Below are 24,426 nucleotides of genomic sequence, written 5' to 3'. Positions count from 1 at the left end.
CTGCAACAGCCACGGTGGATGCTATATAATTAAGTGACTTCCCGAATAGCGAGTTACAGCTAATAATTGCAGCAAGCGGTTACATATATGAATACTCCGTTTGAATTGGTAATAGTCTGCGATCTCTCTAATGAGTTGATACACTTGGCGATGCCGAATTGTTACCGAATTAAAAAACTTGACATATCACGACCCTGCCAATGCTCATAACTTTTAAATATTAAATGTATTTATTGTATTATTGTAACACGGTTAGCTTGATTGTTGAATTATTTCAAAACATGAGTATTTTGTAATTTTATATATGAGAATAATATAAGAAATATATGAATAAGAACCGAATTAACTAAAAATTACGCAAATATTAAATGCGGTTGTTTTCATCAAAATAAACTTTCATTTGGAGCTTGTAAATGACCCGAGGATTGCTGGTGAATACTTTGCTTTTCACAGAGCTCAATATAAAGAAGTGAGGGAGTTAATAGCGGAAGGCTTTGGCAGTCAGTTTATTGGCTCAAGAAGAGATTATCGGTCGCAAATACGAAAGATTTTCTTATAATCGTGTGCAGAGAACATACAATGGACACGTTGCGAGTAATTCGGTTATAATCGGGAAACAGCACAATCAGTTAATAAATGTCAAATGAATTAAGTTTTTGTTTTTTTTCAACAAAAAAGCTGACACACCTGTAATTGACGGGTTTTACACAGAATATATTACCGTAAGTTTTTGTACAGCTTTTGTACAGCATTCGAAATACAAAAAGTATTACTGACACACAGTTATTTCATCGCAATCGATATGTTACTTATTAGTGACCTTGATGTGTTGAAATTGGCGCGAAATAGTCAACATAATATATTCAGTTAATCGTTTGCATTCCTTTTGACTGCTGTGTTTTGCTCTGGTTGCTTTGCTTTGGTTCATCTGTCACTGACTCCTACTAAATAATTAAAACCGCAATACAAGTTGGTTGATCTAAATGCATAAAACCCTGCAAAAGCGTGGTATTGAAAATTCAATTACGGGTTCGGCTGGTATTTTTATGCACGCCCACACAATAACACATGTTTAATTCATGCTAGATTCGTCGACTTCCCGCCTACTGCTGTCGATACACACGCACTAGCGCACGTATCTGGTGTAAGTACGTGTGTACGTGCGTTTCCACTTCGTACTGCTTCTCTTAATATGTGTTTTCCGCCGAAGCCTTAATAGAATGTGAATGCAGTTATTAACAGGCTCTCCACCCATTAGCATGTCGTTGTCAGTCATTTGATGACAAATATTCGCATTTATTTGCTTTAATAGCTTAATTATTAAATGCCCTACTAATAGTATGTTGCAATGCAAAATGCACAAATTAAGGCTTAAAGCTCATTTTAAATAAATATTTTATTTTAAGACAATGAAGTCTTATAGGCCACTATAATGCGATTTTAAATTTCATAATGACTTTTTTTTTATATAATAGTACATTTTTACTAAATACAAATTTCTAAAGATTGATTGGTCTCTATATAGATCTTTTAAAGTTGTTTACCATTGCTCAAGTGAAATAATTTATTTCTTGGATCAGGGGCGTTTCATTAATACTTTATTTGAAAATTTGTCAACAAACTAATATATCTCAGATATATTGTTCCCTTTCTAGGCGAAGTGTACACGAACGAGTTTGAAAATAATTGGTTTTCGGAGAAAAAACCATGCCTTCTTATCCGCTCTTACTAACTGTAAATATAACTGAGCACATAAATACAATTTTTTCTTAGTATCCAATATTATTTGTATAAATTTATACAACTAATTATTGTCCATACTTTTAGCGACAATTTACATTGGAACTAAGTAAAGTAATCTGTATCCATTAAAAAATTGCTAGGAGTAATAAATAAAATAGCAGTAAAACTTTATTTTTATTCGATAATTTACTAAAAGCATTTAATATTGGGCAAAAAAATTTTATTTTTTACCGTTCCGCATTGAGTTCGGAAGAAGCGCATATCCTTCCACTAATATTTATTGAGCTGCAGGTTGGCTTCCCACTTAGATTTTTTAAGATATGTTTTCTATATGATTCAGAGAATGAGATTTCGCCAGCTTGTTTGTATTTTTGGATTATTATCTTGTTGCAGAACCGAAAAGGTAATAACTTGTATAGTTAGCGCATAAATAATCTGGTTCCTTGTCAGTTTTATCCAATATACCGGCCTACACAATTATATGAATGTCTTGGTCTCGTACAATGGCACAGAATCCTATATGCTGAAAGGATGCCATGTATGGTGTCCTGTATTGGGGTGAAATCTTAATGTGTATATGCTATATTCTTTATAAGCATTTTCTTTCTTTTCCAACAAAAGTGTAGAACCATACTAGACTTACATAAATTACATGTTTTGCTGTCAAACGCTTAAAAAGTTGCATGCAATGCTACAACAACAAAAGCTTCAAAGTGCAAAGCAAAAAGTGCATTCGACTGTGGAGAAATATGCAAAATATAAATAAAAGCCGCATAAATAAATGGATTCCCGTGTAAATAGTCAATTTTCGTAGCTAAGCAAATATAGATGTGCTGAATTTAATGCACATGCAAGGCAAACATTCCTACACACATACCCGAGTGTGCTCGAAAGCGAGGCCTGTATAAAAGTGACGACCGCAGAATAAAAAATTCAATTGCGCTTGTGGTTGTGAACGGTGAAAGAAACACTTAGCAAGTCGAAACAATTCCGAATTTATATAACCGTTTGTTGTTTTAGAGTAATTTTAGATTTTTTTGGTGACAAGACTTTAAAAAAATATTTCTGTTTAATCATTACCGTGTTTAAACAGTTCGCCCATTTCGGTGTTTTTCTTCTCGCTTGAATGTGATTGACGTTGCCAGTGCGCTATTGTTGGGCATTGCTTTTGCGGCTATTGTTTGCGCTACTTCAATTACCACAACATAAATGTGTAACATTTGACGCAGCCTTTGTCCTTTGCATGTATTTTTGGAAATAGCAAATAAAATAATTACCGTTGTTATTGATTTCTATTTAAATTTCCGGCAACATTTGCTTTTAGCTGTACAACAATAACCAGTGCGCGCTGTGGGGGGCGGTCGCATTGTGTGGAAAGCAGTGTGGCTTTTTCGGCGGTTGCGCATGTGTGATTGTTGTCCATAATTTGACATCGAACGCTTGTGCATTCTGTAATATTTTCATTTCCCGTTAAAAACAACATAACAATAAAAGCAAACAAGCAATACATAACAGTAAAACTGCTGAGAACGTAAATACACAAACAGCGGAGGGCAAATTTTATTTCTTTGAGACAACAAGCATTGCTGTGTTCTCAATTGAGTGTGAAAACAAAGCAAAAATAACAAAAAAGGTCATGACCTAGTGCTCTTAAAAATATGGGAATCTTTGTGAAGAATAGCTAATGCTGACAGTGTTTTTATCTTATTTTATTTCTTTCATATTTTAGCGTGTTTAGAAAAAAAAAGAAAAAATCGAATTTATGAAACTTTCGTCCTTTCATTTCAACCGACATACTCGTATCGCAAGAATATAACTAAACGTGAAATCTAACAACAACAAATTCAAACCGTGCTTAACAAATAGCCAGAGCGTACAGAAGTTTGAATAGAGAAACGCTACCAAAGCTTGCAGAGAACCTGTACGGAAACGGAACTAAAATGGCTTTGATTGGCATTTGGCATTGCCAAGCGTTCCACGCATTTTTAATTGTCGCCCTGTCGTCATCGCTAACTCTGATGCACGTACAGGCACAGGAACCGCGACGTGACGACAAAGTAAGAAACATAAAACATTTGAAAAATATTTCAACATTTCTATGGCCATTACATATTTTTATTCTATTCCTTTTTTATTGAAAAGTTTATGTGATATTTTTGGTAGTTGAAGCTAGGACTTTAAACTTTTATTCTGAATGAAAACATTTGCTTCATCGATTTATATATTTTGTAGTGGCCGCCACCAGCCGTCCTGAAAATGGCCAAAATATTCCACGATATATGCGTTGAAAAAACTGGGGTCACAGAGGGTGAGTTATATAGTATCATATGCAGCCATATCTATGTCCTATAATTGAAATATTATATATTTTGATAAATTTAAATATTTTCCGATAAAAACAGCTTACGACACATAATACATACGTCAATTCAAAATTTCAACCCTACGAAGCTGTAACTTGGATCTATTTTTCATACCCCAAAAAATATAACAATTATACGTTAACCCAATAACCATTATCATCTCTCTCTTTTCAGAGGCAATTAAGGAATTCAGTGATGGCCAAATACACGAAGACGAGGCGCTCAAGTGCTACATGAATTGCTTGTTTCATGAAATCGATGTGGTGGATGATAACGGTGATGTTCATCTGGAAACCCTCTTTAACACCGTACCGGGTACCGTACGGAACCAACTGATAAATATGGCAAAGGACTGTGAGCATCCAGAAGGTGACACGCTGTGCCACAAAGCATGGTGGTTCCATCAATGTTGGAAGAAGGCCGATCCAGTTGTATGTAGAACTCTTACAAATAATTGTTTGTGTTTATTTAGTAATCATATTTTTCCTTTTAGCATTATTTCTTACCATAGAGCTTTAAATGCCTTTATGAGCGTATTGACGAAAAGATTTGCCGAAAAATGATTGCAAGGAATTAAATAACATTTTGTAGTTATTATGATTTTTTAGCGAAATTTTAGATTTATTAAAGCATTGCAGAAAATACCAAAGTCACATACAATTTTTAAAGGTTAAACATTAGGGTGGAGCAAAAAAAATTAAAGGAACACTTATCAAACATTTTTTACGAAATACAAATTTTAACTCGAAATTTTCTTTAAAAGTAAAAAAGCCTCTAGATGTTAAAAAAATTTTGTTTCCAAAAATTTTCTTGTTTTATAACCTACAAATTTTATCCTCAGGCTAAGCAAAAAAAATTTTTTTTTTCGCTCCACGCTATTAAAGAGTGAGTTGTAATTTTGAGCTTATTGCATCAATGTGTTGAAACAAAGAAATACTTTTCACTCCTCTCGAGTTGATCTTATCAAGGGTGGAGCTCTGTATACTTCTTGCATGATCCGAACTTGTGAAACGAGAGACCAACCTGAGGACTATTGTAACTTGACCGACATTGTTAGTTGAGTATAATTTTTTAGGGATTTTATGAAATTAAATATTTAAGTTTTATGCACATAAAACAGGCGCGAGATTACCTAACTCAGAATTGCCGCCAAAATATATTTTTGTTGTGGCAGATTAAAAAAAAATGTATACATAGATTAGTGAAACCAGCACATATACGCGAAAAATATGCCGGAAAATCAGTATTAGCCACGAATTTCGGCAAGAGAAGAGATATGTATGCCGACATTCGAATCGTAACTAAAGCATATCTTCGGCAGTCGCTTTAATGCCACAACTCGGCGGCCAACTAAATTTCAACAGACGCCCCATTTCGCTGCTGCCACATGCTGTGCACAAAAATTGTTGCTGCTGCCAAGCGGGCATGGTTGTTGTTGCCGTTGTTGAAGTCGGTGTCGTGCATAGGATTTAGTCGCTTGTCGCTGCTGCACACAGCTGAAGCCGCCGCCTGCGACCGCATTTCAGCGCGCGTTTTACAAGCAAATGATTTATGCGTTGCCAACAAGCGATAATAATATGTTGCCACATTTTATTTTACTGCGTTTGCTGTGCGCTCGCTACAGTGTGTGCAATTCATATATACAAGTATATATCCCTTTTTTCGGTAAAATATTATTTTCGCTCCTTCTCATACATCTGCTATCTACCTCGCATTGGCTTTTTAATATTTGCCATTTAGACGCTGTCGTAGTGGCAGCCTCGGCAATAACAATAACAATAAAAATATTTGCAAGATTGTTGACGTCGGCAGCGACAGCGCGGCCATTAGAACCCCACTAAGCGCACCAGCTGTGTTGGTCACCCCTACATTTTGGTACCGCTCCCTTTTAGTGTTGGTACCCGCTGAGCCCCCCGTCAACATACTAACAAATATGTAGATAAATGCGGAGGTTACATTCGTTTTGGGGGATTATTCAAAGGCGAAGAGCGCAAAAATAGCTATTGCAAGCAAAAACTGAGTCGAGCCTTGTATTCTCGCCATATTTAGTTGAAATAAAATACCCAGATTATCTGCTTTGACGTTCAAAAATGACTGCTTTCAAATGTGTTATATCTTTTAATTCTTTATAAACAAAACATATATAAAATTTTTGTAAAAAGAGCATATACAATAGTATTTATTTTCTGAATTTAGTGGGTTTCATGCACATATGTTTGTATGTATCAACAAGCGGTTGAAATATCTTACGCAACACTCTACCATAAACTTTATCGGTATGTACCGTATGTACTTGTATGTCGTCCGTACGCTTGCGTTTCGGTTGTTCACACCTGAAATCCCTTCAGAAACGTTATGAACGCTGGTAATAAAATGTTGGTGGCGACATTAAAGTAAACCAGAAGCGACAAGCGAAAAAGCAGCTAATGCATCCACAAATTGCTACAACAACACTAACTTTATAATGGGGTAGCAGCATGTGAGTAAAAGTGTTGGCAACAAAAACAGTGGAAAACTGCAGTCATTCGCAAAAACATATATGGCGACACATCCATACATATATACAAAATAATATAGCAACAACTTAGCCAGCAACAACAACCAGCAACCTGCAACCAGCTGTAGCTTTGGCATAAATTGTAATAACATTTTTCATTTTGTGGTTTTAGATTGAAGCTACAACTTTTTGTTTTTGCTATTTTTTGTTATAAATTTTTAGATATTTATATTCGCGTACATATGTACATATGTGCTGGCACTAAATAGCTGCTCGGAACGCAAATTAATACCCAAGAAAGAATTTCTCCAGAACTTGCACTATCCACCTTTATTTCTTCCACATGCTGTCCTCAATTCGCTCTCGCTCTTTTTTCTGATGTTTAAAGAACCGCGAGTTGTGAGTTCTGCTTAATCAGTAATTAAATAGAAATATATATATAAGAAAATATTATTTTTTTTGAAAAACATTTACGTAACTCAATAATTCAATTATTAGCAGCTTACAAGCTATTTTTGTTTCATACCGTCCTTGCGTATGAGTATTGTTGGTATACGAGTATATGTATTGAATTTAGTTTGATGAATAAAAGACACAGTAACTATGAACTACAATATGTATTTTCTTATATATCTAAATTTTGCAAATAGTGACGAATCTTTAGCAGTCTGCATAACCACAAATTCAGTTTTTAATTTAAAACCATAAATGCATATGAAGTTTAATTTTAGTTATATTACGAATGGGTTCTCGCCCAACCAATAATTTTTAAGTGATTACATTTTTTGACAGAATGCTTTCTATCTTTCTAACATAATAATAACAAAAAGTCATTTTAATTCATCTTTCAATTTGTTTTTCGGTTGTTTTGTTTGTTGTTGCAACTAATCAACTTAAGATATAATAAACAGCGCTGTCCGCAGTTTTTAAGCTTACAAAGTCAAACTCATAAAAAATCCCATCATGAAAAATTACAAATATTAAAAAAAAAGTAAGGAAGCGCTAAGTTCGGGTGTAACCGAAAACTTCATACTCTTGTAACTTGCAAGGGTAAAAGCCATTCATTGTTCGACGAAATCGTGAGTGGATTATAATCAAATTTGTTATCATATTAACTTATTTTGAAGATCATAACCTCATTTAGTTTTATTACTATATTTTATTTCCTATTCACGAAAATTATACTAAAATCATTAGGAACTGAGCTATGGAAGCGCTGATTGCAATAATTTTTGACATTTATGGAGTAAAGTCAGACGGACGTTTCAAAATCATGAATATCAGTTTTGTGGCGGACAAGAAAAGTTTTCAACCAATTTTATCCATTTTAGAAAAAAAGATACACTGTTATTAGAAAAACACGCTTTCTCAATTTCATTAAGATAACTCCCTCATTGGCCAATACATGTGGCATAAAATCAACTAGAAATCTTTATTAGCTACATATATGGGCTAAGAAAGTATTGATTCGATTCAACCTATTTTTGATATTAGGACATACTCTTATAAGGAAAGGATTCTCTCCGAAATTCAATTATATATCTCGCACATTAATCGATATTTTCGGTAAAAAGTCAGCGATAGGTACTCCACACCGGACAAACGGACAGACAGACAGTCACTCGGATTTCTACTCGTCTCATCATCCTGATCATTTATATACATTTATATATATAACCAAATATCTAACTCAATTGCTATGAGGTGATACAAACCAATTTTGGGTGAACAAAACTATTATACTCTGTAGCAACATGTTGCTAGAGTATAGGAGTATAAAAATGAGAAAAGAAAATTTATTAAAAATTCGAAATATGGAAAGTACTATAACTGTCAATGCAAAATACAATAACAGCAAGTTCTTAATTAAGTTAAGAATATCAGCAAGCACAAGACAAGAGACCAAAGGACAAACAGAGCGACCCTTAGGCGCACAATGCAGCACGTTGCGCCGAGGGACATGCCACGAGGGCGAAAGCAAATAAAATATATAATATTGACATGGCAGTGATGTTGCTATTTTATGACGTGTTTTCATTTCTCAATTGCTGCCTTGTTCAACAGTTATGGTCCAAGCGAAAGGAATGCGAGAGAGAGCGTGTTGGTAGCGGTCATTCCCGCTCGAGTTAGTTTGTCGCAGGGATTTACGCTTATTGGACACCAATTGTTTGGGCTTTTTAGTTGATTTGCTTTATACTTTCAGCATTTTGGTCATTACGTGCAGTCATCCCCGAATTAATTTTTTACCATACAAATCTTTTTATGACCAGTGTCACATGGCGCACAAAGAAATTATAATCTTTAAAAGAACGGTTATTTGAAATAGAAATTGTACGACAATATCTTTTTTATCTCTATGGTTGCTAGTACCACTGCAACTGGGTCTATACCATTGGTACATAATTTTTACGCATATCGATTAAGTCTGAAATCGACTCTTTTCATAAGACACATATGCAGTGTTGAGGCACTTATTTAATTGTCGATATATTATTGATATATTGGATATCTCTTTAACATATTATATGAGATGCGCTGGGTATATACTTATATAATTAAGGAGCGCTAGAAATTGTGGGCACCTTATGTAGCTGTCAGCACTTGCTTCTTAACTTTCCAAAGTTACGCATTGTTGAAATAAGTGTGAAACTTGACAAAGAAAAATGCCTCAACACTCGCCTACACTGTGCTGCTAATGTATTGCTTTTTTGTTGGTGTCATTGTCGCAATCATTGTGTTACTTAATTGACCGGCTTGGTCTTGATCCGTCCATTCTATTGTCGTGTATTGTCGTTTAAGCCATATAAGCGGTCTCACGCCACGTTAAAAGTTATGAAAAACTTGCACATTTTTCACTTTCGGTACTTTGGCATTGACTCGGCTGTACAACTTCACCCCAATTAGCGTAAAATATGCCTTTTAAAATACACCTCCCTCGCTGCAAGTCAAACTTTCTTTAGTGTGAATAAAGCGTGAAGTGCTGATTGAATTTTTGGTGACATTTATTTAGCTGTGAATATAATAATTGGCAAGAATTTAATGGCAATTACGTGCTGTTGCGGAAATATGTTTCACTCGCTTCATTAAAAATTTGAAGCAAGTGATTTCTCGTGTAAACTTTGAGCAGGGCAGAATGTGTCTGCCTTTCGTTCAACGAGACGCACCAATAACTTTTTTGGTGTTTTTTACGTCAAGAATCCCTGAAACTTGTTGTTCGAAATCAAAAGCGGAAAAGAACGGTCGAAGAAAAGCACTCGCCCAATGAATATAAATCGTTGTTAGACATTTTTTTAGTATAAGAATATAGCTTACGTTTTAAGCTTATAAATCAATCACCTGACATTACCATATTCTACTACGCTTCAGATCATAAAACAGTTGTCGTTCTTCCTCGTTTTGTCATCTAAATATGGTTTGTGAAGAAAACTAAAGTGAAGGATTAAGCTTTGTTCGCTTAAACTTTCAAACATTTTTTTTCTAAAAATGATCGTGTCTGATTTTTTATACTCTCGCATCCTGTTGCTACAGAGTATAATACTTTTGTTCACCTAACGGTTGTTTGTATCACCTAAAACTAATCGAGTTAGATATTGGGTTATATATATATAAATGATCAGGATGAAGAGACGAGTTGAAATCCGGGTGACTGTCTGTCCGTCCGTCCGTCTGTCCGTCCGTCCGTCCGTCCGTGCAAGCTCTAACTTGAGTAAAAATTGAGATATCTTTATGAAACTTGGTAGACATATTTCTTGGTACCGTGAGACGGTTGGTATTGCAGATGGGCGTAATCGGACCACTGCCACGCCCACAAAACGCCATTGACCAAAAACAAATAAATTGCCATAACTAAGCTCCGCAATAAGATACAAGACTGTTATTTGGTACACAGGATCACATTAGGGAGGGGCATCTGCAGTTAAGAATTTCCCGCCTCTAATAGGTTTAATGTGCATATCTCCTAAACCGCTAATACTATAATAACAAAATTCACTGGAAGCAAATGTTTTTAGCACTTCTATTGACGGTGTGAAAATAGCTGAAATCGGGTGGCAACTCCGCCCACTCCCCATATAACGGTACTGTTAAAAACTACTAAAAGCGCGATAAATCAAGCACTAAACACGCCAGAGACATTAAATTTTATCTCTGGGATGCTATGAGATGACTTTAACGGAACCGCGTTCAAAATTAGACAGTGGGCGTGGCACAGCCCACTTTTCGCTGAAAACCCATATCTTGGGATCTGCTTAACCGATTTCAACCAAATTCGGTACGTAACATTACTTTCATATTTCAATGTTATATTGCGAAATCGGACTACAACCACGCCTACTTCCCATATAACACCATTTTAAATTCCATCTGATTCTTTCACTTTCCACTATGCAAATCAGGCAACAATGTTTATATCGGGGTAAAACTTTGCGTGAATAATACGTTTAAAGGCCACCTTGTGACCAAAAATTGTCTAAATCGTACCAAAACTGTTTAAGCCCCTAAGTACTAAATATGTAGACCCCAGTGCTTATAGTTGACCTTCTACCGAAAATATCAGTCAATCCACAAAGAAATCTCAAACGAGTATACTATTTGACTTTGCGAGAGTATAAAATATTCGGGTACATCCGAACTTAGCCCTTCCTTACTTGTTTCTTAACTATTTTTCTCCATGCTTGGAGAACGTAGAAAGCAAGAATAACAATTTTTTATGAACAGTTTCGACCAATCCCGTCAAAAGTATAATAAATCATCTATTATGTTGATGTAATTCATTACGCACCTGATGAATGTGTAATCTTAAATTTCGATGAAATATTTGCAACTTTTCCCATTTGAATCGGGTTCTTTTGTCTTTTTCTTAAAACTAACCACAGCTGCCTTTAACTAAGTGCTTGAGAATATAAATGAATAACTCCACCGTCCTTTCGTAGAAGTCAATATATTCTCCGCATTGCTAATAAGAGGCGGCCAGCAGTTCACACGTAATTAATCAATGTCAGAATCGTAACACAGAAATACATAACCTACGAACAATTCAAGAGAACGGCAATGCTGGCCATCCTGAGCTCAGCCAGTGTTGCGCGGGGTTTCTAGTGAAAGTATTGAAGAACAAGAAAATTATATTGAAATATGAGAAAGTAAAGAACAAAGTGCTGCTGGTTACATTGCGCATTTTTAAATTGAGCGAGGACGCAGCGTTGGCTTTTCCCACCATTTCGCCTCACACTTTCTTGCTTCGCAAATTATGGCACATTGCATGATTCATTAAATACTGGCGATGACCAATTCAAGCATAGAAAATTGATGACAAGCAGTGGGGAAATTTCTCACTAAGCACTAAGCTACAGATGGGTCTTAAAATAGGAAAAACTGTAGGCTTTATACTGCGTATATTGCCGAGTTTTATAAACTGGGCTAAATATATTGCACTTGGTGTTTTTATTCTTTGTTTTTCCTGCTATGAATTAAATAGTTTTGAAAATTTTATCTCAACATCGGGTCTTCTGGACCAAATTACTGACCACTATGTGTTCTTATATGTTATGGTTTTTCCTTCGCATGCCACGTCAGAAGTCCACCATCATTTACTTAAGCAATTTTCTTGAACTACTTTCAATGCTTTCTTGTGTTCCATCTTTGTTGCTTTATATTTTCTTTACATTCCTGCAATGTTAAAATTTTCATTTCCAAATCAAGTCATGACCATTTACTGCACCATAGCTGCCAACCTGAACTGTTTAAATTTCATCGCGTCGCTCCTTCCTCTTTCCACAGTTTTTTCGCTTTTACTCGTTCGGCTGACCTTAGTGAGGAGCTGTAATTGTTGTTGTTACTGGGAAATATTTCGTTTTTTTGTTACTTGAGTTCGTGGCTCGTAATTTTCTGGTGCACGGCACTATTTCGAAAAGGGCACAATTAATGGTAGTTTAACTGTTCAATTGAAGCCGCCTATTTTTTATTTTCTGTGTAATTCTCTCGCCGTTACTTTTCCTGCACTATACTTTTTTACACCAGGGCATACTTTTTGGCCAAGATTACATTGAATTTGTGGCAATTGTATAAGCAATAGAGTAAGACGAAAGGCAAAAAATATTTATCGAAATTATTGGATGTCATTATGGATCGATTTATGCCACATTCTGATTATGATGCATTATGGTAAATGACGACCCCTTAAGCTAAGTAAGATACATACCAGAGCTGGAATCCAAACCATCTCTAGAAAAGCTCTCCAGGCGACTGAAACTTTATTGCAACTTAGATCATAAAGAAGTTTTGACATATTTAATGTTGGCCATACTGTCTGAGGGGGTTTCACCCGAGTTTTGCTATCCCTTAGTCCATGTTTGCTCCGCTACTTTTGGAGTGCTGCCGCTGACATGGCAATCGGCTGTTGGTGCTGTCGCCGGACCCTACATTGGTGTTCACTTTAACTGCTGAACTTCATTTGTGTGCTGAGGGTAGAGACGGGAATGCGGGACTGCAGTTCAGATTTTACTGTGAAATTTGCTTTGTTTCATTTGTTTGTTCTTCGATTTAGCATTTTTTCCACTTATTGTAATTGTTGTAGTGTTTGCCTTTTGCACCATTTTTTCCGCCATTCATTTCTCATTTTTCTCAGCGTTTTTCCTGCCATCATCAACATTCTAACTTTGGTCGTATTTTTTCGCCATTATTTCGCATTTGCGTGCCTCGCATACTCGCCACTAGGCAATGTCTGCACTTCGTGCGTTCTCTTCGCACCTCTAATAGTTAGAACAGCTTCATGCGTTGAAGAAAACTTGCGAAAAAATGCCTTGCACTTATTTTACGCTCTATTGCATGTCGCTTGCTTTTTGTCATCCCGCTTTGTCCGCACTTCATTTTTGCCCCTTCCTTATTCATCGTGTACACTATTCCGTCGACCGTCGCATGCACTAGCTTCCATTGCGGAAAAGTAATTCAAATGGAATTAAAATTTTCCGTGAGGTTTCCCCAACTAGCCACAAATCCCGTGCCGTAAGTGGGGTTGCTGCTTTGCCGCTCCCATTGCCAACCGGCAGTGCAACAATGAAGATGATGTCGGTGGTTTGTGAGTTTATGTGGCCATCCGATTGGGCGCCGACAGGCGTTGAGGCGATGCGCCTTGAAGTGCCTGTAATGCGTTTGAAAAATTCTTTCTCTGCCGTTTTATCCATTTTTTGTTTGTTAAATTTAATTTTGTTTGCGTTAAGTGAAATTTAAATGAATTCGAAAAGAGATTTGCATGATTGTTCAGACGCTTGAATTGACGAAAGTGGGGCTCAATATGATAGTTCCAGATTATGCGTAATATAGCGGAAGATGCTGCAGATAATATCGTGAAGTCAGTGGATGCACTTAGGAGCACTTAACTTAGGAAAGCGAATTTAATTGGTTCGTAGTGGTTTATGGCAAGATGTAATTAAGAAAATTTTAGAGTGTTCGGATGGAAAGAATGAACACTGTGATTTTTGCATATAGGAGGGATGCTCTGTAGGCAAAATCGTGGAAACTTTGCTTTGATCTGCTAAATGAGAGAGATTTAGTAGAAAATGTCTAGAGGTTTATTCAGCGCTCTCGAAACAGCTTTAAATTTTCAAACACTTTACAACGTATTTCGAATTCAGTTACTTTGAAATCTTTAATTTGTGAAAAGTGAAGATCATCAAATATTTATACTTCAAGAATTTTTTCTTAAATAGTTGCTGAAAGCTGGAGTAGTATTTTTTTAGAGATTCAGCAATGACTCTTTGCTTTAAGGGGCGCTTAAAGAAGGTGAAATTGCAAGAGGCTTTAGTCGCCTTATATTATATAATATATGAGGAGATATGACCTCATGCTATTATGATATAAGAACCAAAATTGTAACATAATTGTCCGTGTTTATCATTATATACCATAAACTAATGCATCTAAATACAATTATCTAACCGCTTTTGTAAGTAAATACAAAGGCGATGGCTGATTTCAGGTTAATCGCCCACCTACTATTTTTGCGCATGCAAAGCGTTTACAAATCACTGACTTCATTATGGTATTTAATGTGCAGGTGGCCTTAGGAACTTCTTATCACCACGTACACGCTTTAATGAATTCAAGTAATGAAGGCAAAAACCCACACGCACATGCTTTACTACCACCACATGCACATACGTACCCGGAACTTGGTTCATGAATACGGTGGCGTCTGCCATAGCGAAAATTCGTAAAATAAACGGAGAGTAAACTAATTGAATCATATGGACGGCAAAAAAATGGCATGTATTTTTTTCAAACATCACATTTGAATATCTGCAGTGCTTAAACGCTGTGGTGAATGCGACTAATGCCAGCTTATTAGCCAAATTAGCATGCAGTCAGCCCAGGTGAGCTATGTAAAAACGAAATCTAAAGCATTATTCACAAAAATGTTCCTGCCATAGCCAAAATTGCGTATGTGTTTATGTAAGTATACATACATATATTACAACTGGTTTTTACTTCCGTGTAATTTTCCAAGCCACCTGTTTTTTTTTACCTACCCTTCATATTTAAAATGGTAGAAATTTGTCTAGAAATGTGTTTGCGAAATTCACTTGCACATAACGTTGCTTGCTGCTTTTGTGTTTTTCATAAGACCGCTTTGGCAATCTGCCGTTATGTGTACACCAAAGCTGCAGGTAATCCAACATTAACATCACTCATACGCCATGTCACACCGAAACTCTGTTCCGCACATACGCACGAGTTGTGCGAGCACAAACTAGACAGTGAAGTGTTTCATAATGAAACGAGAATGAGTGTGTGATAACACAAAAAGTCGTAATTACATATTGAACATCCAAAAAACAGCAAAGCAGGCGTGCTAAATACATTCGAACTTCAAAAAGGCCACAAACGTGTTTACCTCTCATTTACGAAGAGATTTTTAGTATGGCAACGTCAGGGCTTTGCTATCGCTGCATTGCCGCGAATTTCAATGTGCTTGTCGAGACAAGTAAAACCAACAAAGTCAAAATGGTTGAAACGAATTTGCCTTTTGCAGCGCTTGACTTGAGTTTTTTTCTGCTCTGTAATTTGACCTTGCTTTTGTTGTTTTGCTGGGCTCAGTTAGCTGCTGGAAATACCCCGCTTTTCTTTTAGGACAGACAGTTGTGTAGCTTTTTATTTGCCACCCAGAAAGTGAGGACTTATTACTGGGTACAAAATAGAGTTTTGAATTTTAGTTACGAAAGTTAAACGTTCAATTATTGAAAATTTTACCAGGAAGTATTACGGCTAATTAAACCCAGTCGCAAAACGCTTGGGGTTGACAACATGATTTCTACATGTACTGAAAGTGGTAAATTTTTCTGAATCAGTTTAATAATTAATTTCTTGGATAGCTAACTAGCAATTAATCGCTCAGGCTTTGAACAATTATTCGTACTTGTAGATTGTAGAAAAAGTATCTGCCTTTTGCAGAAAGCAAGAATACATTTTTTTAACCAAAACAGAAAGAGTTAAAAAAGAAGATGAGATTTCGTTAACAAATTCAATAGAATAAATATGATGATAGACATGAGCATAAAAGTCGATTTGATACGCTGCAGCACAAAACATCAACAAAAAGTGGGAATAAGGGAGGTTGCCAGAAGGTGTGTCCAAAGCAAAAGTATTATTTGCAGCGAACAAATAAATGCACAACCCACCACTGGCCCCATATGTGTGAAAAGCTCAAAAATTCAACTTGTTTGGCAGTCTTTGGCTATAATATTTGGCCAAAGTGCTCATCTATCGCTCGCCCTCTGTTCCAGTTTTAGTTTATAGTTGGTTAGTTAAAATTTGTTTGCAGTTCGCTTTGCTCTCTCTAAAAATAAAATATCATTCCTTATTGAGAGCGTTTTGAAACTTTTTCTTTCAGTGATTGTCTTCCATGCTGCGTTTGGGCAGGCCCAGTAAACGGGCTGTTTATAAGTTGTTGTAGTATTTTTATTTTAATGCAAATTGTATTGCCTACTCCTCTTATGTGGCAAATCAAGAAACCAGGTAGATCAATTGGGTTATCTCATTTTGTGCCCAACAAATGTGCATGTATAGTATATATATAGGCGCATTATACATAGATGTTAGGTTGGAGGTTGATTTTCAATGGCGAATCCCATCTAGTTTGCACTAATTTCCACCTCTTTTGGTCAGCCATACAATTTAAATATTTTCACAATCTTTTGCGATGCACATATCAAATGAGAACGAAAATGGGGACCAAGCCTGACGTGCTAGCATCGGAATTTCTCATGAACAATTAGCGGATTTTGCATAATGTTAAGGATATTTGGATTAAAATGATTAAAATAGTTTTGCAGCAACTAGCGCTGAAGTTTCTTATTTTGTCTCTGTGGTTTCGCGTCGCAGATACTCGTGACAAAATGGCAAACTTTTAAACTGGTTGTTTGATTGCGGAGGTGCTAAGGCGACAGCAAGTTGAGTGAGCATGCATTAATGCATGCGTGAATTGAAAAAGGATGAATTCAAATGCACCGACAATGCTTCTCCACTCATCCTCTTATTGCATTTATTATGAATTTTATGTGTTCTTTGCTGTTGTTTCGCAGCGCAACTTCTACTTATGTTTCGCATGAAATGAAAAGTAAACAAAGCGTACAATGCGGTGCTTATTTCAGGGCACACAATGCCTGTGGCTCTATAGTAATGTGTCTATATTTACCTGAGAAGTCTTGTGCATTGTTTTAAATGAAATATGAACAATTAAAAAGCGCATATGCTAATGCGCCAAAGCGGAGAAATTAAAACAAGTTTGAGCACTGAGCCGATTCCAGGAGCATTAACTTCGCTGATGTTACAAATTCTATACAAAGTTAATGTTTGTTTAACAATTATCGCTGCTTTTGATGTCAACAGACTCTCACTGCCTTGGCTAATTTAGTCAATCTGTGACTATTTTCTGTTTTCGGAACTCACACTGCAGACCAACTTAGGTAAGATCCCTTAAAATACTTTTCATAAAACGCGTATTTTTAGAATATTTATTAATGTATTCAATGGAGTAAAATTTATTTGTTCGGCACACAGTTAAGTTTTTAAAGAGATTATTTTCCTTCTTTTAAAATAGATAAATCTATTTTTACAGTTAGAGCTGAATGTCTCGGATTATTGCCATATATATATTTGATTATGCAAAAAACTTTTGAAATATGTACATACTAATATAGAAGTCACTTATTATGGTTACAACATGTTACATGTCATTATGGTTGTTGTCTGGAATATCTTATCAAATGTTGTTCGGCTGTCACATTTCCCTCTAACAGCATCCTATCTGCCTCGGTTTACTAAAAACCGGGACCGGTACTAAATTCTGTCATAGACATCACTACTTCTAATAAAAGCGTTTGTCTTTTACACCTTTATCAATGTTCATACTTCTATAAAAATGCTAATTGAGCTAATTGTAGGCATGTTAAACTGTCTGATTTCGATGAATCTGTCATATGTATGAAAATGTGTGAGCCCTGCAGGAAATTGTAAATTCACTTTCATTCCCCTAGACTGCAGCCTACAAATGACAACTGTATATATATATGTATATAACACAGCATTTTCATATCGAATATATTCTCTCTGGTTGTAGTATATGTATGTATGTGAGTATATTAACTGTCTGCTTGCTTTTTAACGCGGCGAACGCTTTTCAGTTTCAGCGAGTATGCGTATTCGAGTGTGTGTGACGTAGTCTCAGTGCATTCAGCTTCGCGATTTCATGCCTCGTTCCACAATGGTCTAAATTTGTGCGTTGAATATGTAATTAATTTTTCGATTCATAAATGTTTGCAGGTGCGAAGCATTTTGAAGTTTTTGTCGAGCATGACAATTTCATCACTCATTCATTGCTATTAACTGACGGGGACTGTTGGTTGTGGAAGTGCGGGTTCGCTAATGGTATATATACATATATACAATTGTACAGCACAGCTAATATTACCTTCAATTGGTGTGATTGACATATTTGCAAATGAAAATGTGATATTGTGTTGTTCACTGTTAAAGAATTTATTAATTTTTATTTTTGTAATTTAATTATTGCTAGGAAAATATTGCATTGAAAATATTTTTAGCACCCATTGTAGGTGTAAGTCAGAAATCAACACAGTTGCTGTCATCCGGAAGACGTAGCGATGTTTGTAAGAATTTGTAGTCTTAATGACAGTTTTAGGCAGAAAATTTATTATATGTATAGTTTAACATAAACAAGTTTCAAATCCGTTTCTGCTACGCCAAGAAAAGACTATCACTTTTTATTATATTATATATTATAATATCTCTAATATATAGAAAATATCAGCTATATATATATATTGTTTGCAATTGCCAAAGGATAATAAATAAATGTGATAGATTAATAAGTTCACAATAGAATTAAGAATTACTTGCGATGTGTTCGAATACTTATCGTGAATTACACCTACATTTTTAGCCTTTCTCAAAATCTGTTATCTTATATCCATTACATGAAATTTCTTTATAGGTCTAGTTTTCCTACTATTGTGTAAAGAATTTAATGCCAAAGTTTTTTGGTGATTACATAGCCTTAGTAAACAGATCTTTGCAAATCTTCCGGTTTAACCTTTAATAAATAATACTGTTATACCTTTGTTATCCTGAAGCTGCTGTTATTTATGTCAATGTTGCTGCCGCTTCTCAGAGTTTTAGGGCACTAGACCACAATGTGCTTCTTTTAAGATAACCTTGTTCTCTAAGCTGTGCTGAGATGAAAGAAGTATTTTAGTTTTTGCTGTGTATGTTTCCAGGCAAGTCGAGCGAGATAAAGTTCAACGTATTCGATAGTGTTGCTGTCACTGAAGTTTAAAGTATGAAATAATAAAGTACGTAAGTATAAAATATATATAAATTGTCATCAGGACGAGTTGAGTTGATTTTGCCATACCGTCTGCCTATACGAGGTGTGTTCAAAGAAAAAAGGTGAATTTTGATTTTTCGCGGGCCATGTAAATTCGATTATCGATATTTTGTTATTGTTATAATTGGATACATATGTTTATCAAGTGGTTGCATTACGAGCCAATTTCGATTAACAGTTTGTTTTTGACAACAGAGAAGGTTAGTCACATTTTTGTGTGCTCTTCGATTATGTACTTTTGAAAGAAATGGATCGAAGAATATATCAATCAAAAAAGTGTTTATAAGTGAAGGTGCCGAGGATGTTGGCATATAAATCGGCTTATGTCATTAATTAATTTTCTCGAATGTTTTGGGCATGCAACGTGTGGCAGCGAAGTTTGTTCCAAAAACTGAAGAAAACAATGAATGGAAAGCGTTTTGCCGCAATTGATGAGATCAAGTCGGAATCGAAGAGGAAGTGCTTCGAGGATTAAAAAACGCATTGAATCATGTGTATTATATCCGAAGGATTACTTTAAAGGGGACAAAATAGGTATTGATGAATAAATGAGTAATTTCCAAAAAAATTCAAAATTCACCTTTTTTTTTGAACAAACCTCACATATACCCGAATAGTCCATCAGTTTTTGAGATATCGATCTGAAACTCGGCCCAATAAGCTGCCAATTGTTGGAACCGCCGATATGAAGCTACTATAAAATGTGGTTGCCATACAAACTGACCGTTCAAAACCAATGAAACCTTTTGTACTTGTGAAGAGTAATATAGCCTCGGTGCAACCGAAGCTAACGCTTATTTTTTAATATCAACAGGTTGCTCATTGACATTTGGTTAATGCTTTTTCTTGCAAATATACTTCTAGGCTTCGAAAAGGAAGTTCTTCAAAGTTCTCCTTAAAGCGTTGATTACTTCCATAAAGTAGTCGTGCTCAAAAAGTCATCGAACGATTTGAACACTTATTTAAGACGGTTATGCAATTACATTGTCAGCATTGTAATAAAATTAGTAATGCTTCCTCCTTAAACCTCAAATTATTGGCCATAAAAATACAGTTCAATATTGTATGGAATAAAAAAGGAATAAAATGCATTAAAAATAAAGTGGACTTTGGGAGGAAAAAGGACAACTGGAGAAGGTTGCGTAATCGCTTACACACTTAATTCGATAACTGCACTTAACAACATTTCATGACAGAAACGCATAAAAGTTTTACAAGAAAAGGAGCTCGACTATGCTAATGCTAACGTAATGGCGGGCACATTGTGAAGCGCTTGCGGGAAATGCGAAACCAAATGGCCAGCTCAAACGCACATAAAACACATAATGTGCCACAAAACTCCGCACTTTACATTATACATTTCCATTGACTTTACGTTTTTCTTTTCAATTTCTCTATTACCATTTGTCAGACGATGACTGGCAGTCACAGCGGCGGAGACAAAGACGAGCGCAGACAATTGCTTTAACCGTCCGTGTGTCCGTCTGTCGTGTCTGTCTCCCATACTGGCTGAGCAAGAAGAAGCAAACTTACTTATTGTTTTTGCTGAATGGCTGTGCAATGTTCGTTATTGCCGATGAAAAATGTGCGCGAATAGAATGAGAAGTGAAGGAAAGTGATTCGAAAGGACACTCACGAGCGCGCACGCATGCAAATCTGCGCGACACACGCACTTTTTCTCATATGTAGAGTGTCTAAGGCGAATCAGCGGTCATACACACATTAGCGGACAAAGTAAAAACGCCTGTGGCTATGCCTTGGTGGCGATAAATAAGTGAAAGTCTCAGACAGCACCCTGTCGTGCTTGGCTCGGTGATAAGTGAAGAAGTAGTGGAGTTAGGAAAATAAGAAATGGGGAAGGTTTTGAGTCACCCAACGACGCGGGAGCTGTTAGCGTTTTGAACGCACAAATATCAAGGACAATAAATAGCACTGTCAAAGAATTCGTAGCCACAACACTTTGCGGGTGTCGTTGCGGGAAGCTACAGCACATATAACTTCAACGTTTGTGCGTTACAAAGACCTTGTAGTAAAACAGCAACAAAATATGGCATATGAGAAAATGCAAATAACAATGTGTATTTGTCACAAAGCGCGATAGAAATCACTTTGCTGACAATGGGGAGGCGGTGGTGGAGAGTTTGCGGATGGCACGCGTGCAACCATAGCTGTGAGGCTAACGGTGATGGCGCTGTTAAAAAAGCATGAAGAATGCTTGACTTCGCACTTCAGCTCTTAGTGTTCGGCGTGGAATGTCTTAAGAATTACATTTTGTTTGTAAATGCATTTGAAAGACTTTCCGCAAGTCAAGGAGTACGAAAAAACCTCGCAGTTTCATCACCAGCATTGTTTACAAATTGCTCGAAAAATAACTATTTTTTCATGGTCGCCTCTCCGTCGATGTGTCCAATGCTTAACATTCGAAAGCTTTGAATGCCTAAGCCAGTTAATTTAAAGCTTCCAAGAGAAACAAATGCTTATGCTTCGATTGCTTAAAAGTTTATTTAAATATAGTGCTTAGATTTGTTACTAGTAAATTCCCAAACTTTTACACAAAACTGTGCTGTATGCTAAAATGTTCCGCTTAGCGCAACATGGTTAAAACGACGTTTGGATTCACTAACTTTTGGTTAGGCAACTCTTACAGTAAAAAGTTGTATGAAAATAGGATTAAAAAAACCGTTTATGGATGCAAAATATTATTCGACCTCAAGATGTAGTAACGCATTTAAACGCCTGTTATTTATCTTAGTTAACCCAAGAGAAGGCTTCAATGTCAAAAGTATTAATTTTCAAGGAGTGTGTAAAGGCGAGTGAAAAGTGAAATGTTTACACAGAAAACTTGGGTCTTCGCATTGCATATTACACACTAAGCGCTACCCAATGGAACGCAGAGACGCGCGAGTGCATGGCGAACGCCTAAAAGTACACTCATTTATTTGACTTAAGCTGCAAGAGCGCTCGATGACATTTATGATGAGCCGCCGCCATTGCCATCGCCGCTTTTTCTTCATTAAATCGCAAATAAATAAATATATATATATATATACATATATGTACTATTTTTTATACATTTACGCACTACTCGGTATAAAAATATGCGCACAGCAATATGAAAGAGGAAAAATGTAAAATAATAAATATCAAAGTGAATGATAATGCAGCGCTGTTGCGAAAATAATTTTAAATAGCTGAAATATACAAACATATATATATATGTTATGTATACTATCTACTATACTTACACATACTTCTCCATTGTCTATTCACATGCGATAGTTCATCATACAGTCATGCCTCCTTAAGCACTCTCAGCGCTTTCGTTTGTGTGCGGAGGGGTGTCTCAGTTTGCGTTGGAGTTTAGGCATGACGTAGGCGTGTTTATGTAGATATGTTGCAGCCAAGGCACTTGAAAAATTCTTTCGCGTTGTTGAATTCATAAGCATAACGAGCGTTGCCTGACTACCTTCTGGTAAAGTAGAAGTAGCATCGCAAGCGGCAAGTGCGAACGGAAGGCGGGTGGCGCTGCTATGCTGCCGAGGTCGGGAATTGCGAGCGATTTGTCATAGCGCGGCCAACGTGAAATATGATGAAAGTAGGGCATTCGTCTTATTTAGCAGTGTTGGCGCAACAACAGCAACAACCACGAAATAGTGAAGATACTTACACCAACAGCAGCTACGCACCACCACGGTAGTAACTGTGAGTAATATGCATATGTAGACAGACTTAGGAGGCCGGGCAGACGGCGCATCATCGACTCAGTGGCTAGAGCTGAACTTGGAGGAGCAGAGTCAGAAAGTGAAAGTAGCACCACTTCGGCAATCGACGAGAGATTTGCTAGAAAAAGTAGGCAATGAAATAAATTGCAGACATTTTTAAAATATGTTAATCTCATTTTTAAAACAGCGAAATGCTGTGTTTAATGCGTTGAGCAGGGCCAACCTCACGCACCGCCCATGGCCATCTCCATGGCCATCTCCATGGTGCCCGTCTTACCTTACAACCGATGTCCATGTCGGAGCCTTGTTTATGAACAGCAAACTCAACAAGCTTGAGGTATGAGTTTGCTGCCGAGGGATCGCGGGGTGAATGTTTTGTGATATTTAATTTTGAGTACATTCCGTTTCCCAGAAATCAACGTTGATGGCGCCGTTTGTCATATTACAAAAATGTGCGAAAATTGAGTATTTGGTGGAGTGCACGTTGCTCTGTTAATTAGCCTGCTCGCGAAATTAAGTGGACAGTTAGATTATTTTAGTATTTTTAGACAAATGTTTCTGCAATGTCAACACAACTGTACTATTGGGAAATATTAGATTGACTTTGATGGAATTCCCATGTTCTTGATCGGTATGTTGTAAAGTTAATTGAACTGACTGTATGTGTTTCAGTTAGGAATGGTTTTGTTTATTTTGACCCATTTGGAGACCTTTAAAATATCTTAAGCGATTATCATATGTTCTGTGATGGAAAGAAAAATATATTAAGATCATTAAGGTAGCTGACAAATAGCGTGATAAATTTTGCTTATAATTGTCAAGTGACTTACTAGATTAAATATGCTTTTAATGATATCATTAATTACATCGACATCGTGGCGTCTAAGTTTCTTAATTACACCAATTAAAGATAAATGTTTGTTTCGAATATATACATGGTATGCTGTGAACATATTGTTGAGAAAAAGTTTTCGGTTTTTTATTACATATAAAATATGCAAATTAAGTATATTCAATTAGAGTGCAACAAAGAAAAATTTAATAGAATATAAATCAAATGTTTGAATTAACCATTCCCACATATTAATTATGTGTCAAAACGGTTTTAAATAAAAGTCATCCTTATAAGGATATTTATGGAAGTGCTGAATTGCTGAATTGAATCAGTTTTCAGAGAATTTCTCTTATACTTGCACATTGGAA

General features: G+C 36.2%; 1 protein-coding gene across 5 annotated transcripts; it reads left to right on the top strand.

The window, feature by feature from the left end:
* Positions 1 to 2,544: 2,544 nt before the first annotated feature.
* Positions 2,545 to 4,755, top strand: LOC106617713 (pheromone-binding protein-related protein 6). Of its 5 annotated transcripts, none has more exons than XM_036357360.2 (5): positions 2,545 to 2,701; positions 3,473 to 3,800; positions 3,976 to 4,051; positions 4,281 to 4,537; positions 4,600 to 4,755. In XM_036357360.2, the coding sequence occupies exons 2-5, from the start codon at positions 3,684 to 3,686 to the stop codon at positions 4,615 to 4,617; spliced, it is 468 nt and encodes a 155-aa protein (XP_036213253.2). In that variant the 5' UTR covers positions 2,545 to 2,701; positions 3,473 to 3,683; the 3' UTR covers positions 4,618 to 4,755. The 5 variants fall into 5 exon arrangements, with proteins under 5 accessions (XP_036213253.2, XP_036213251.2, XP_036213250.2 ...); XM_036357358.2 differs by having other exon boundaries at positions 2,545 to 2,717; XM_036357357.2 differs by having other exon boundaries at positions 2,545 to 2,721.
* The last annotated feature ends 19,671 nt before the right edge of the window (positions 4,756 to 24,426 follow it).

The sequence above is a fragment of the Bactrocera oleae genome, chromosome 2, assembly GCF_042242935.1.
Source record: "Bactrocera oleae isolate idBacOlea1 chromosome 2, idBacOlea1, whole genome shotgun sequence".
NCBI classification, from domain to species: domain Eukaryota; kingdom Metazoa; phylum Arthropoda; class Insecta; order Diptera; family Tephritidae; genus Bactrocera; species Bactrocera oleae.
This window is presented reverse-complemented; position numbering and strand designations above follow the sequence as displayed.

Coding starts and splice junctions, on each gene's coding strand:
- LOC106617713 (XM_036357360.2), top strand. CDS start 3,684: ATGGCTTTGATTGGCATTTGGCATTGCCAAGCGTTCCACGCATTTTTA. Junction 3,801..3,975: donor AACCGCGACGTGACGACAAA/GTAAGAAACATA, acceptor TATATTTTGTAG/TGGCCGCCACCAGCCGTCCT. Junction 4,052..4,280: donor AAAAACTGGGGTCACAGAGG/GTGAGTTATATA, acceptor CTCTCTTTTCAG/AGGCAATTAAGGAATTCAGT.